Source organism: Capronia epimyces (genome assembly GCF_000585565.1).
Source record: "Capronia epimyces CBS 606.96 chromosome Unknown aczIQ-supercont1.4, whole genome shotgun sequence".
Classification (NCBI taxonomy): Eukaryota; Fungi; Ascomycota; class Eurotiomycetes; order Chaetothyriales; family Herpotrichiellaceae; genus Capronia; species Capronia epimyces.
In genome coordinates, this window is record NW_006912907.1 from 3,504,712 (window position 1) to 3,517,211 (window position 12,500).

The following is a 12,500-nucleotide window of genomic DNA, read 5'->3' on the forward strand; positions in this document are numbered from 1 at the left end:
ACCCCTCCATGGAGGTCTGCTGTGCATGTGATTGACCAACGGAGATGGCTAATTAAAGGGCTGAAGCTGAGGCTGATCTGGTTTTTCTTTGACTGGCCTTGACCGGTCGGAATGCAAAGCCTTCGCCACAACTCGACAGCCCCTGAGCCCCTGTAGCTCTATTGGACGCCGCCACTGACCAACTGCTATGCTCGGATGACAGGCTCAGGAGCCTAGGACCTACTTGGCATGCGGGATGAGGCTGCACCCTGTTCTTGTCCACGCCATCTGTGCCTCCTCAAGAACGTCCACACTCACTCACCCAGCAATGGCTACCGGCGGCGTGGCAGAAGCAGCCGCTCTCGCCGGCCTCATTGGATTCAGCTTCCAGTGTCTGGCCGGCTGCATCAAGGGATTCCAGTTGATCTCCACGGCTCTGGGGGTGGGCAAACATGCGGTCTACTTCCGCATCGCGCTGTTGCTTGAGGAGCAGAGACTGCTGTCTTGGTCCAGGCGATCAGGGCTCAGTGACGAGAAAGCTGACCCGCGCCTCCCTTGGACCGTCATCAGAGAGGCGCTGGCCGAACTGAGTGAGCTCCTCTGCTCCGTCGAGACGTTGAAGAAACGATACAAGTTGACGGTCGAGCCAGCGGGGAATCCTGCCGCGTCGCAAGATCTATCTGCGGACAGTCCCCCTGTGGATGAATCGCTATCCTTCCTCATGAGAGACGACATCCGGCAGGAACGGCACAGGATCCTCGACCGGGCCAAGACGATCAGGCACGATACCAGTGTGCTGAAACAGTTCTGGTTTGCCGCCGTCGACAAAGAGAAGTTCCAGGATCTTCTGCAAGAGATTGCCAACATCATCGATAAACTGAGCGAGTTGCTCCGAGACCGAGTCCAGGACGAGCTGCGGGAGGCGCTTCAACTGCAGCAGTATCAGAACGTCGTCCTGGCTTCCAAGATGGACGAACTCAGATCCATGATCGAGGCCAACAGTCTACGAAGACTGATCAATCTACCGGAAAACTCGGCTGCACTGCTGAAATTCATTAGCCTCTGCCGGCCCAGCAGCCCAGATGCGAAGGAACTGGAAGGCCTGCTTTCGCAGACAATGCACAGCTCTCACAGCTCTCTTCAGCCCATCATGCCGAATCGGTTCAAGGATCGCGAAGCATTAGGGACGGGCGACAGCTTCAAAGGAACCATCTCCTATGACGGGGTCAAATATTTCTTCGAGACCAAAAAGTACGACTGGCCCCAATCTGACGAGGAGAAGAAAAAGGTCCAGGATGCCATCGTCATGCTGGCCCTTCTCCTGAACGCGCCCAAGCACCCTTCGTTCCACACTCTCGACTGCTTTGGAATCGCGGCGGAGGAGAAAAACAGCCAGTATCTGTTCCTGTATCGATGGCCAGGCCAAGGCAGTGACTCGGGGAAACCGCGAACGCTGCTGGACTATCTTTCCGGCAGCTACAAGCCTTCTCTCAGCGCTCGCGTCCATCTTGCGCGCGAGTTGGCCAGATCACTATTCTTGTTCCACACCGCCAACTGGATGCACAAGAGCTTTTCGAGCAGAAACGTCCTGTTCTTCCCGAGATCGCCGGCTGGCCGATCGTTAGAGAGCCCGTACATTGTCGGCTTCGCCTACTCTCGGCCGGCGGAGAAAGACCAGCCCTCGCTCAAACTCAAGCACGAGTTCGAGTCCGGCATCTACCACCATCCCGAATATCTCGACGAGGCGTCCGTGTTCCACAAGGCTTACGACATCTACAGCCTCGGCCTGGTCCTGTTGGAGATCAGCAAGTGGCGGCCCCTCAAGGACATCTACCTCCAGACCATGGGCGAGCGACGGCAACGACAAGGTAGTTCTGCGAGTTCTCCGACGAAAGACGTCAAGTCTCTGAGCAGGGACGAGCTGCGTCGTCTCCACCGAGAACTCATGGACGGCTTCCAGAACGACGCCGCCGGTCTGAGAGAGGCGCTTTGTGACCGCTCGGCCAAAGACGCTCATCCTGTCGACGTGGCGTTTCGCGCCGGCGACATGTTTGCCGATGCGGTTTTCCGCTGCCTCGGACCCGAGTTTGATCGCTTTCGAGGCGACGGCAGCGGCAGCGGCGAGGACAATCTAGCTCTGCAGGAACTCTTTCTCGAAAAGGTTCTCCGGCCTCTTGAGAATTGCAAGGCATGACCTACTAGTAACCAATGTGCCCGTGAGACGGTGAGGGTCTCAGACGCTTTGGTTGTTAGATTGGGCTCCATGATTAGTTACAGTACAGCAATCCAGACCATTGGAATATTCTGAATATTCATTTATTCATTTTGTTCTGGCATCTAGCATCTAGCATCTAGCATCTAGCATCTAGCATCTGGCATACAGTGACACATACATTACTACGTACGGTAAGCAGAGAAGATATGCAGGCACGCAGACACTTGACTACCGCAAGAGACAATAGAAGAGTATCGAACAGCATAGCGATATAGACATAAGAATGGCCGTTTCAAATTTCAGGCTTCACGGATGCGGTGCGGTCTAACATATCAGCCACCAAGGCAGCCAAAACGGCACAGTACGGCACTGATATCAATACACGCCCTCTGGGCGGTCTGTCTGTCCTGTCTGCACCTCTGAAGCTACGAGGGATAGTTTCCCGTTTCCCGCAGTTATAGAACCATCTCTCTAAACCACAGAATATCGTCCTCCTGACCGCTCCGGCGCCTCGGCTGCACTCATGGTGCCTTCCTTGAGCAGCCGCATCAGCTCTCTCATGGCATCGCGCACCACGACCTCCGTGTCGCCTTCGACAAGAATGTACAGCTTCGGATTTTCCGTGGGCCCGGGCTCCTTGCCCGCCGGGTAGAAGGAGCCTTTGGTGGTGATGGACGTGCCGGTGGATTCGAGGATTTTGGCCACGTTGGTCCGGTTGGTGACGGCCCATCTGGCCTTTTCTGTAGTCGCGAGTCAGTCGGACTGTGCATAAAGGAGGAAAAGGAAAGCCAAACTTACGAGGAAAGTCGTTGATCTCCAGGGTCGCGTGGAAGGCTCCGGCATCGGGACCTTTGTTGTCGATCGGCACACCGGAGCGCATGACCCCGGCTTTGGAGAGTTTCTGGTTGATGCCAGCCACCGCGGCGGCAACCTTGTCCATCTGACTCGTCGGCCCAGAAGACGCAGGTTCCCGCTCGGTCCGGTGCACAGTGATCTTCCCGTCCAGATCAATACCTTTGGGCACCCCGGGGAGTGGGGTGGACGGAGTTGCATCGAATGCCTTGACGGTCGATGCTGCCTTCGCAAATAGGTCGTCGCCCAATTTGTCATCTTTGCCATCGTCCTTCTCTTCTTCATCGTCGCCCTCATCTCCAGTCTTGAAGGTCTTGCGCTCCCGAGCTTTGGCGGCGTCACGTTCCTGATCGAGTCGTTCGAGACCTTTGCCACCAAATCCAGATGTGGCGGCTTTCTCCTTGCCCGCCTTGACCTTTTCCATGAACGAATCGACGAGATTCTTCACAGATTCGGGGATTGGTTGCCCGCTCTGCCTCAACGCCTTTGCAATGTCGACGGCATATCGATCCTGCTCTTCCGTCAGGAACGTCACCGCAGTGCCAGTGTTGCCTGCTCTTCCAGTGCGACCAGCTCGGTGTACATAGTCCTCCAGATGATTGGGGGCGTCGTAGTTGACCACAAGTTTAAGTTGTTTGACGTCAAGTCCACGAGCAGCCACAGAGGTGGCAATGAGGATGGGAATAACGCCGGCTTTGAAGTCGGCAATGGTCGAGTCGCGGTCGATTTGATCCTTTCCACCATGAATCGACATGCAGGGATACCCTCTCTTCATCAAATCTCTGAGAAGGCTGTCAGCGGACTCTTGTCGATCCACAAAGACGAGCGCCCGGTCATCTTCGTTCTTCTCGTCTTCGTACAACTTGCCCAGTAGTTCGAGGAGGCGGACGAACTTGGTGCTCTCGTCTCGCACCTCGACGATCTGTGTGATCTCCGGCGCCACGACACTGCGACCGCCCACCACGATTTCGACTGGTTTACTCAGAGTCTTTCTGGCCAGGGCCTCCATCTGCCGTGGGAAGGTCGCCGAGAATAGCACGGTCTGACGATCTGGCCTGACGTTGGACAGAATCTTCATGACTTGAGGCTCGAACCCCATATCGAACATGCGATCGGCCTCGTCCAGTACGACATACGTGACGCGCTTCAAGTTGGTCACCCGCCCGCCGTTGGCAGCAAGCAGATCGATCATTCTGCCAGGTGTGCACACCACAATTTCGGCCCCTCGTTTCAGATCGGCAATCTGGTCTTTGATGGGCGCACCGCCATAGGCGCAGACCGCCCTCAGCCCAAGAGCTTTCAAAAAGGGTTTACACTCTTTATGGATCTGCGTGGCCAGCTCTCGGGTTGGACTGAGAACCAACACAATCGGTCCATCGAGCGGGTCCAACGGCCGTTGATCTTTGATATGCCGAAACATGGGGAGGAGAAAGGCAATGGTCTTGCCAGAGCCCGTTTTGGCGACCCCGATGACGTCTCGGCCCGACATGATGGCCGGAATGGCCTGCGCCTGGATGCTTGTTGGCGCGTCATAACCCAGCCTTTGGATGACTTCGAGGACCTGGACACCCAGACCACACTGCGCCCATTTCTGCACGGGTGTTGGGACATTGACACCTCGGACCTTGATGTTGTCAAGCTCCATTCGCAACATTGCCACTTCTTCCTCTGTCATGCCCACGTTTTCAACAGGCTCCGAGTAGAAGTTGCGCCGGAACGGTTCGTATTGGATCTTTGAGTGGTTGACCGTGGGAATGTCTTTCTTCTTCTTCTTGGCAGTGGCCGATGCCAGCGACAGAATGTTGTCAGGGTTGTCATCGTCGATGGCAGTGAAATCGACATCATCGTCTGAAAAAAGGGCCTCGGGCTCCTGCTGCCGAGACTTGGATGTCGATGTCTGACCGAACGGCTTTCTGGCTTGCTGAGGCTGCAGGTCTTGCATGAAAGCATCCAATGGGTCCACATCGTCTTCTTCCTCTTCCGGAGCACTTGCAGTGGTCGTGGTGGCTGCAGGTACGGGAGCATCCGCCATGGCTGTATCCTCGCCCCGTTCTGCTTTGCTTCGCTGCTCGGCAGCAGCACGCGCGGCGGCCAACGCCTCTTCTCCTACATCTTCATCTTGCATATCGACATCAACATCACCGTCGCCATCGGCTTCATCGGCATGGCCAGCAGGAGAGTCTCCATTCTCTTCCAATGGCATGTCTGGGAGCTTTTCGAGTTTTTTCTTCGTCCCCTCGTCGTCCTCGAAACGGAGGGCGGATTTGGACAGATCCGTGTCGGTTGAGGTTTTGCTCCCGAGTCCAAACTTTCCCAGGTTGCCCTTCGCTTTGAGAGATTTTGCAGTTGATGAGCCATTAACGCCAGAGCTGGGAGGATTCTGGTCCTCGACCGATACATGGCCGTTCGTTAAGTTTGGCGCCGGTACATCTCCACCAAGCACTTTGACCGATGTAGACGCATGTTGTGCTTTCTTTGCAATGGCTTTCGGATCAAACTTGCCAGCATAAGACGTAGAAGCGGAGGCTGGTGCTGGTGCCGGCGCTGGAATTTCAGGGACGGCAGCGGCAGGGGCAGGGGACTGCGGCGAGCTCACGACTGGCGAGATTCCTGCTCTCCTGTCAATCTCATTCAGAATGCTCCGTGCTCCACCTGCTGCCTCAAGCTCTTTCTGTTTCCTGGCTTGTTCTTCAGCTTGTTTCCTCTTCCACTGTTCCAGCTTGGCAAGTCGAGCCGCCTTCTGCTCCTCGGCCGTTTGAGAGGTAGGAGTGGATGGCTTCGATGCCTGTAATTGTCCATGAGCCCCGTACGGACGTGGCAGCGGTGTAGAACTCACCTCTCTCGAGACAGCAGCCGGGTCTCGTTTGGAACCCCGATCACGACTGTCGTCTCGTTTTCGCTTTCGTGATTCCGTCGACTCGTCTCGCCTTGACCGTATGTCCTTGTCCCTACTCCGTCGTCGGTCGTCACGATCTCTTGAACGTTTTCGGTCTCTTGACCTATCTCGCCTCGAATGGTTGTAGTCATCGTCTCTTCGGCCGTCATATCGACGATCTATGGAACGGTCTCGCCGCCGATAACCATTACGATCCCGGTCTCGGCGGTCTCGGTCTCGGTCTCGGTCCCGGTCTCTGTCTCTATCGCGGTCTCGATACCGTCGCTGTGCATGAAACTTGGGTAAGTATTTGTCCTTGAGATACGGAGGCATTGAGGAACGACATACATCTGGACTCCGAGATCTGGAATATCTCCGGCGATGACCTCGGTCATCCTCCCGGCGACCTTTTTCAGAGCGAGCCTCATCTTTTCGACTGCGTTTTGACGAGGAGAAAGAACTGCCTGCAGGTGATGGTGAGCGCGTGTCCCCGTGCCTAGCCATCCTGTGGCTGCAGATAAGTGAGCTTTACTGCTTGTACCGCAACCAGGACCAGGCTCGAACAGGTGAATGGGACGGGGGATGAGTCGGCGAGTCGGACAGTTTGCTCGTTGTTCGACAAGACAAGAGAGAGCCGGCACTCAATAGTGTCCCTAGAGACGAAGGCGACTTGAAGTTGTGGTTGTCACCTGGATTATAACACTGCCATTTGCCATCGCAGTCTTCGGCAATTGGCAGAGGCTCAACTGGAACTGGGTCTTGAAGGCTGCAGTGCAGTTGTCCCGCTCCTTGGCATGTTTGGCATGTTTGACCAGGTGCCTGGGCCGGCAAGAACGCACGTGACTCGGCCTGGCCCCAGCCAAACGCCAACGCGCATTGGGATCGAGGCTCCAGCCACCGAGTATCTGGCCGGATACTAGTAACTGATATCATCCCCATTCCAATGCCGACCTCCTTGCTTCGAGTCCACGTTTACTGATCTAGCTTGTCGCTCTCCTGAGTAGCTATTACGGCATGACGACCGCTTTCCCTTATTCCCGGACGCTGTCCAAACAGCTCGTGGCCAGGTCGGCTTGGTCGTTGACGCGACCCTCGGTGACCAGTTCCCTCCTACGCGTCACCTGCAACTGCACACCCAATGGTGAACGATCAGCCCGTCGCCATGCTCACCTGAACCTTGGGTCCACTTTCAAGTATGCCGTCTGCCGAACGTATGCGACATCCGCCGAAAAGCCGGCAAGCAGGCCTAAGGCTCACACGGGACGCGCTCCTGCAAAGGGCACCGCTACCAAGAAGGCCAAAACGCCCAAGAAGAGTACAAAGAAAGCGAAGAAGAAGGCTGCCAGTAAACCCAAACCCAAGGGTAGGAAGCCTCTAAGCAAGACTGCCATTCTTCAAAGACAACGACAAGAATCAGCGGATCTGCGTGCGAAGGCATTGCTGCAAGAGCCGAAACAGCTTCCTCAAACGGCCTTCATACTGGTGTTTGTGGAAGAAGCGAAGAAAGGTGGAGATGCTAAGGCCAATGCGGTATCCGCATCTGCGAGGTACAGGAGTTTGTCTCCCGAGGAGCGCGAGGTAGGCATTCTCTTTCTCTGGCCGGACTGTACTGTCCTGGATCAAGTCTAACTTTTGCGCAGCAATACAACCACCAAGCCAACCTGAATAAGGAGAAAAACATCGAAGCGTACAAGAAATGGGTTCAAACCTTCACACCACTCGAGATCAAGAACGCGAACAGTGCTCGAAAACAGCTTGCGAAGAAAGCCAAGGAGGCAGGCAAGAAGACAAAGTTCCAGTCCATCAAGGACGATCGGACGGTGAAGGCCCCACAGAATGGCTATTCCTTCTTCTTCACGGACCGTCATCTATCTGGCGATCTCAAAGGACTGCCTGTGGCGGAGTCAGGCAAGCTTGTAGGCAGGGAGTGGAAGGCCTTGTCACCCTCGGAGAAGAAGGCAAGTGATGCACGTCCACCCTTGGTTTCCTGATGCACATCCACCCTTGATTTCGTTTCGTTTGCTTGGTGTTCCTTGCTCTTGCTAACTGAGAACCCTAACTCAACAGCCCTACGAAGACAAGGCAGCAGCAGACAGGGCCCGATGGGAAGAAGAATACAAGACGGTATACGGGCTGGATCCTCCACGCCTGCGGAAACAATCGTCATAACACGAGTCCCGATATCTGATATCTGACATCTGCATCTGACATGTTGAATGTCTCGCTCTCTCCCTCCTGCTCATCGGACGACCATCATCCAACGAGGACCATCACACGGTTGGGTTACTCGGACCATCGCACGGTTGGGTTACGAGTACCATCTCACGGTTGGGTTACTCGGTCGGTAGAAGAGACCTCGAGGTCAACAAGCCTAGCCCTTCCTTATGCGACATGTCATGTCCTAATCCTTTACATATCAGACCGTCTTCTACTGTGTCATTTGTACCTGTACCTGTACCTGTACCTGGGAGAGAGGGCCAGGCCCACTGGTTTCTTCGCGTCTGTTGGGTCGCTGGGTCGGCCTGCACATGCACATGCACCGAGACTTCTAAGATTCGACTGGTTGTGACTGTGGCTTTCGCCTCAATGATAAGTACTTGACTTGACTTGGACATGTGCGTTCCATTGCGTTGCTTGCGTTGCGTTGTGTTGTATGTGACTTTTAGGCAACGTGCATTTCAGGGCCCTTACTGGCTGACTGACTGGGTGGATGGTTGACTGGTTGACTGGTTGACTGACTGACTGACTGGTTGACTGGTTGACTGGTTGACTGGCTGACTGACTGACTGACTGACTGACTGACTGACTGACTGACTGACTGACTGACTGGTTGACTGGTTGACTGGTTGACTGGTTGACTGACTGGTTGATTGACTGACTGGTTGATTGACTGACTGGTTGACTGACTGACTGGGTGACTGGGTGGATGACTGGTTGATTGACTGGGTGACTGGGTGGGTGGCTGGCTGGCTGGCTGGCAGGAGCTGTAGGCGTGGGCGTGGGCGTGGGCGTGGACGTGAGCGTGAGCAATACAGGATGGGATGGGATGGGATAGGATATGAGGGTGAGTCGTCATGATAGCGATATCATGCGAGACCGGTCAGCGTCAGTCAGAGTCAGTGAGGGTCAGAGTCAGGGTCAGGGTCAGTGAGGGTCAGGACGGCAATGGCAAATGCAAATGTAAATGCACATTCACATTCAAATGCCAATGCAAATTAGTGGTCTACGTACCTACGTACGTACAAATCAATTGATCGTCGAGTTCCATCTTCTTCCATCTTCCATCTTCCATCTTCCATCTTGCCTCTCAACCGTTGTAGAATATTGAATATTGAATACGTATTGATACATCAGGAACCAGGACCGGCTTTTGTCTGTCTGCCTCGCGCCTCGCTGGCTAACTTGGTCGTTGGTCCTCAGAGTTAGAGTTTATACAGGGTAGGGATAAGATCAAGACTCAAGATCAAGACTCAAGATTCAAGACAAGATCAGACCGTCCGGCTCTATACACTTCGCTACTTGACATTCTTCAATATACAAGTCTCAAGAATTGAGATCAAGATTCAAGGTCAAGACTTAATATCAAGACTCAAGATCAAGGTCAAGATTCAATTAAGATCAAGATTCAAGATCCCACCATCCGGCTCTATACACTTCGCTACTTGACATTCTTCAATATACAAGCTCTCCGTCGGCATCTGAACTGCCCGGACAACCTGCTCCCTTGTTTTACAGTTCTATAGCAAAGCGTAATCTTCCAAGACAAGCAGCCATCTTTACGGCGCATCTGCCACGACCCTGACGCAGGGACTCAATGGTCCGTTGAAGCTCATTGCTTGTTCTCGTCTTTTGGCTTCTCCTCCTCTTCCAACATATTTCTTCGGCTCTCCATGGTGAACCACAAACTCCTGCTCGCGCTTTCCAGGGTGCTGGTGAGTCCGACGCCGAATCCTTGCAGGAGAGCCACCAATTGGGCACGCAGGCCACCAATTCCGCCCTCGATACTTCCAACCCATCTGGTACCTTCTGAATCAAAGATTTGGCCATCGATGCGCGCCCCCAGGATCAACAGCTTCTTCAGTCCATCTTGGACCGGAGGATCGTAGTACGATGGCGCGGCACGGCGGGTAGGCGCCGGGAAAGTTGGGGCCTTGGGTGAGAGGACAGAGAAAGCTGTTTTCAGGTGCACGGGAGAGACGGCCGGGAAGGTCAAGATGGCAACTGCCCCGGCCAGCACAGGAGTCAGAGGATGCTCGCCTTTGTGTTCGCTGGCGACTCGGTATGCTGCTTCAGACAGCGCGTGGGTCAAGGCGGGATCCGATCCATCGATCGACTGAGGTGCAAGTTCTCCCGGGTTGAAGTACTCGGCAACACGAAGGGCCGGTTCAAAGATATTTGTCTTGATGACCTCAAATTTGATGTAATCCGCAATCAAGTCTTCCGGCGGTGTTCCTTGCTTGGCGAGTTGCTCATCGATCTTTCGGAGTGCGGACCTGAGTTCGCGTCGGATGCCTACCCATTCGGCGGCTTTGAGATTGCTGTGTTGGAATAAGACGATCAGAGGCGTGGTCTGGAGAAGGGAGACGTAGGATCGAAGGAGCTGCGACTTTCGCTGTAGAGGACTTCGGTGTGACGGAGGCTGGACGGCCGGGTATCGTGACACTGGAGGTATCGATGACTGGAATTGTGTATCAGACGACGCCGGTGTCGTGGCGACAGCAGTCGCATACTGGCATCGGCCGCAAGTGTATGCAGGTCGCTGGAGCTGCAGATCTGCCAGCTGCGCGAGAGAGCGCAGCCGTAGGCGTGGAGGCATGATTTGGCAATGCCCGGGGAGATCTTCAGCACTTTGATTTTGCGAGCATGCGTGAAAGAGTGCAAAAGCGTGCGTTGGCTCGAGGTGTTTAGTTGGAGATTCCGTGTATGCTCTTCTGTACAGAATAGTGTCGAGGTATGGTACCTGGCATGGGAAAACTGTTCCTAGCCCACCCCGTTTGAGGAGGAGGATGATGCCGCCTTATTGTCACCCCGTTTGAGGAGGAGGATGCTGCCGCCCTATTCTTACCTCGGCTCGCTTGGCATACCTGTGGATAGTGCGACGCTGGGTGCTTAATCGGGCAAGACCCGTCCCGGCTAACCACTAGTACTACTAGGCCGCTCTGGTTCCTGATATTATCATGAAGTTGTTTGTACCTTATAGGAGACCCCTGACATTGTCAAACTCGCTGTCTTGAAGAGCAGCCACTTTGGTAGGTGTTCTAGGACTATTTAGAAGGCATTAAGTGGCACCACATCATGGAAATTAAGGGAACATGATCATGCTCACGCTCACGCTCACGCCGCCAGCTAAAGCTTCACATGATACCGATCCCCACCCCTCCCGGCCTTGTACTCGTCGAGAGCGGCATTTACGGCGTCTGCGTCCAATCCCTCAATGACGTGATACTTGATGGGTTTGATCTCCCCCCGGGCCATCCAGGCGGGAAACTCCTTCCAAAACAGGCGGCCAACCTCGGGGATTTTGTGCGAGAAGCCTGCAATGGGCTTGTCGTGAACGCCTGCTACCTTGTTCTGCGCCGCGGCAGCATCGCTCACATTGCCACCAGGCAGCAGATGGACCACGGTGCCCTGGTTCACGTCGGAGAGCAGAGACACGGCGAGACTGTAGTCTCCAAAGTTGACCGTGTCGTAGACGTACAGCAGGTCGTCCCCGACGATTGCACGAACTTGGCCCCGGATGTCTTCGTCCTGGCGAGCAACCACGTGTGTTGCCCCGTATCCCTTCAGCTCCGCAGTGTTCGACGGCGACGCCACGGCCACGATGGTGCCCACCCCAGCAACGCGTGCCAGTTGGATGGCCAGCTTCCCCGTGTTCGAACCTCCTCCGATCACGACAATCTTCTGGCTCGCATAGTCGAAATTGGCCGATTCGGCGCTGCCGGGGAAGGGAAAGCCAAACCCGTCGGAAGAGAACAGCGCGAGCGCAGAGGTCACGGCGTTGATGGGGTACAAGGCTGCTTCGGTCGCACTGATTCCTTGGGGAACAATTGCAGTGTAGAGGCCATTGACCACCGTGTATTCTTGCAGCCCGCCACCAGCGGGACGATGAAATTGAATCTGTGAGAAGACTAGCGCTCCCACAGGAAAAGAAACTTCCGAGCCAGTCTTGACGACGATGCCAACGACATCTCCGCCCAGTACCGCGGGCAGTTTGTCGCCGATGTTGAAGTAGCCTAGGTCTCGGATCTTTTGATCGAGTGGCGCAACTGTTTACCATCAGCATCAAAGTGGTGGAGGATAGATTCCGACCTGGCTGTACTTACGACCCACAGCGCTGACCTTGATGAGGACTTCATTGCCCTTGAGCTCCACCGATTCCGGTCCCGGGAGAGATATCAGTGTCAACGGCTTGCCGACGGTGGTGAGAGCGAGGGCGGTTTGGGTGGCCATGACTCTTCGAGGTCTCTTGGTACTGGAATTGAGGACGTCAACTGCTCTGATGAGATCTTAGTCGTATGCGTTGAGAGTGAAACTAGACTCTGCGGTGCCAGCGCTGCATCGGCCTTTATATAGAGCGTC

General features: G+C 54.9%; 5 protein-coding genes across 5 annotated transcripts; 2 read left to right on the forward strand and 3 right to left on the reverse strand.

Moving 5' to 3' along the window:
- Positions 1 to 307: 307 nt before the first annotated feature.
- A1O3_05916 (uncharacterized protein) lies at positions 308 to 2,173 on the forward strand (the record flags this gene model as incomplete). Its single annotated transcript, XM_007736036.1, has 1 exon — positions 308 to 2,173. The coding sequence occupies one exon, from the start codon at positions 308 to 310 to the stop codon at positions 2,171 to 2,173; it is 1,866 nt and encodes a 621-aa protein (XP_007734226.1).
- Positions 2,174 to 2,665: 492 nt separating this feature from the next.
- Positions 2,666 to 6,254, reverse strand: A1O3_05917 (uncharacterized protein; the record flags this gene model as incomplete). Its single annotated transcript, XM_007736037.1, has 2 exons — positions 2,666 to 2,934; positions 2,993 to 6,254. The coding sequence occupies 2 exons, from the start codon at positions 6,252 to 6,254 to the stop codon at positions 2,666 to 2,668; spliced, it is 3,531 nt and encodes a 1,176-aa protein (XP_007734227.1).
- Positions 6,255 to 6,935: 681 nt separating this feature from the next.
- On the forward strand, positions 6,936 to 7,912 carry A1O3_05918 (uncharacterized protein; the record flags this gene model as incomplete). Its single annotated transcript, XM_007736038.1, has 2 exons — positions 6,936 to 7,499; positions 7,562 to 7,912. The coding sequence occupies 2 exons, from the start codon at positions 6,936 to 6,938 to the stop codon at positions 7,910 to 7,912; spliced, it is 915 nt and encodes a 304-aa protein (XP_007734228.1).
- Positions 7,913 to 9,750: 1,838 nt separating this feature from the next.
- A1O3_05919 (uncharacterized protein) lies at positions 9,751 to 10,737 on the reverse strand (the record flags this gene model as incomplete). Its single annotated transcript, XM_007736039.1, has 1 exon — positions 9,751 to 10,737. The coding sequence occupies one exon, from the start codon at positions 10,735 to 10,737 to the stop codon at positions 9,751 to 9,753; it is 987 nt and encodes a 328-aa protein (XP_007734229.1).
- A 530-nt stretch (positions 10,738 to 11,267) lies between these two features.
- Positions 11,268 to 12,371, reverse strand: A1O3_05920 (uncharacterized protein; the record flags this gene model as incomplete). The annotated part of the gene is made up of 2 exons (XM_007736040.1): positions 11,268 to 12,187; positions 12,245 to 12,371. 2 exons carry the CDS (start codon positions 12,369 to 12,371, stop codon positions 11,268 to 11,270), a joined length of 1,047 nt encoding a protein of 348 aa, XP_007734230.1.
- Positions 12,372 to 12,500: the final 129 nt, after the last annotated feature.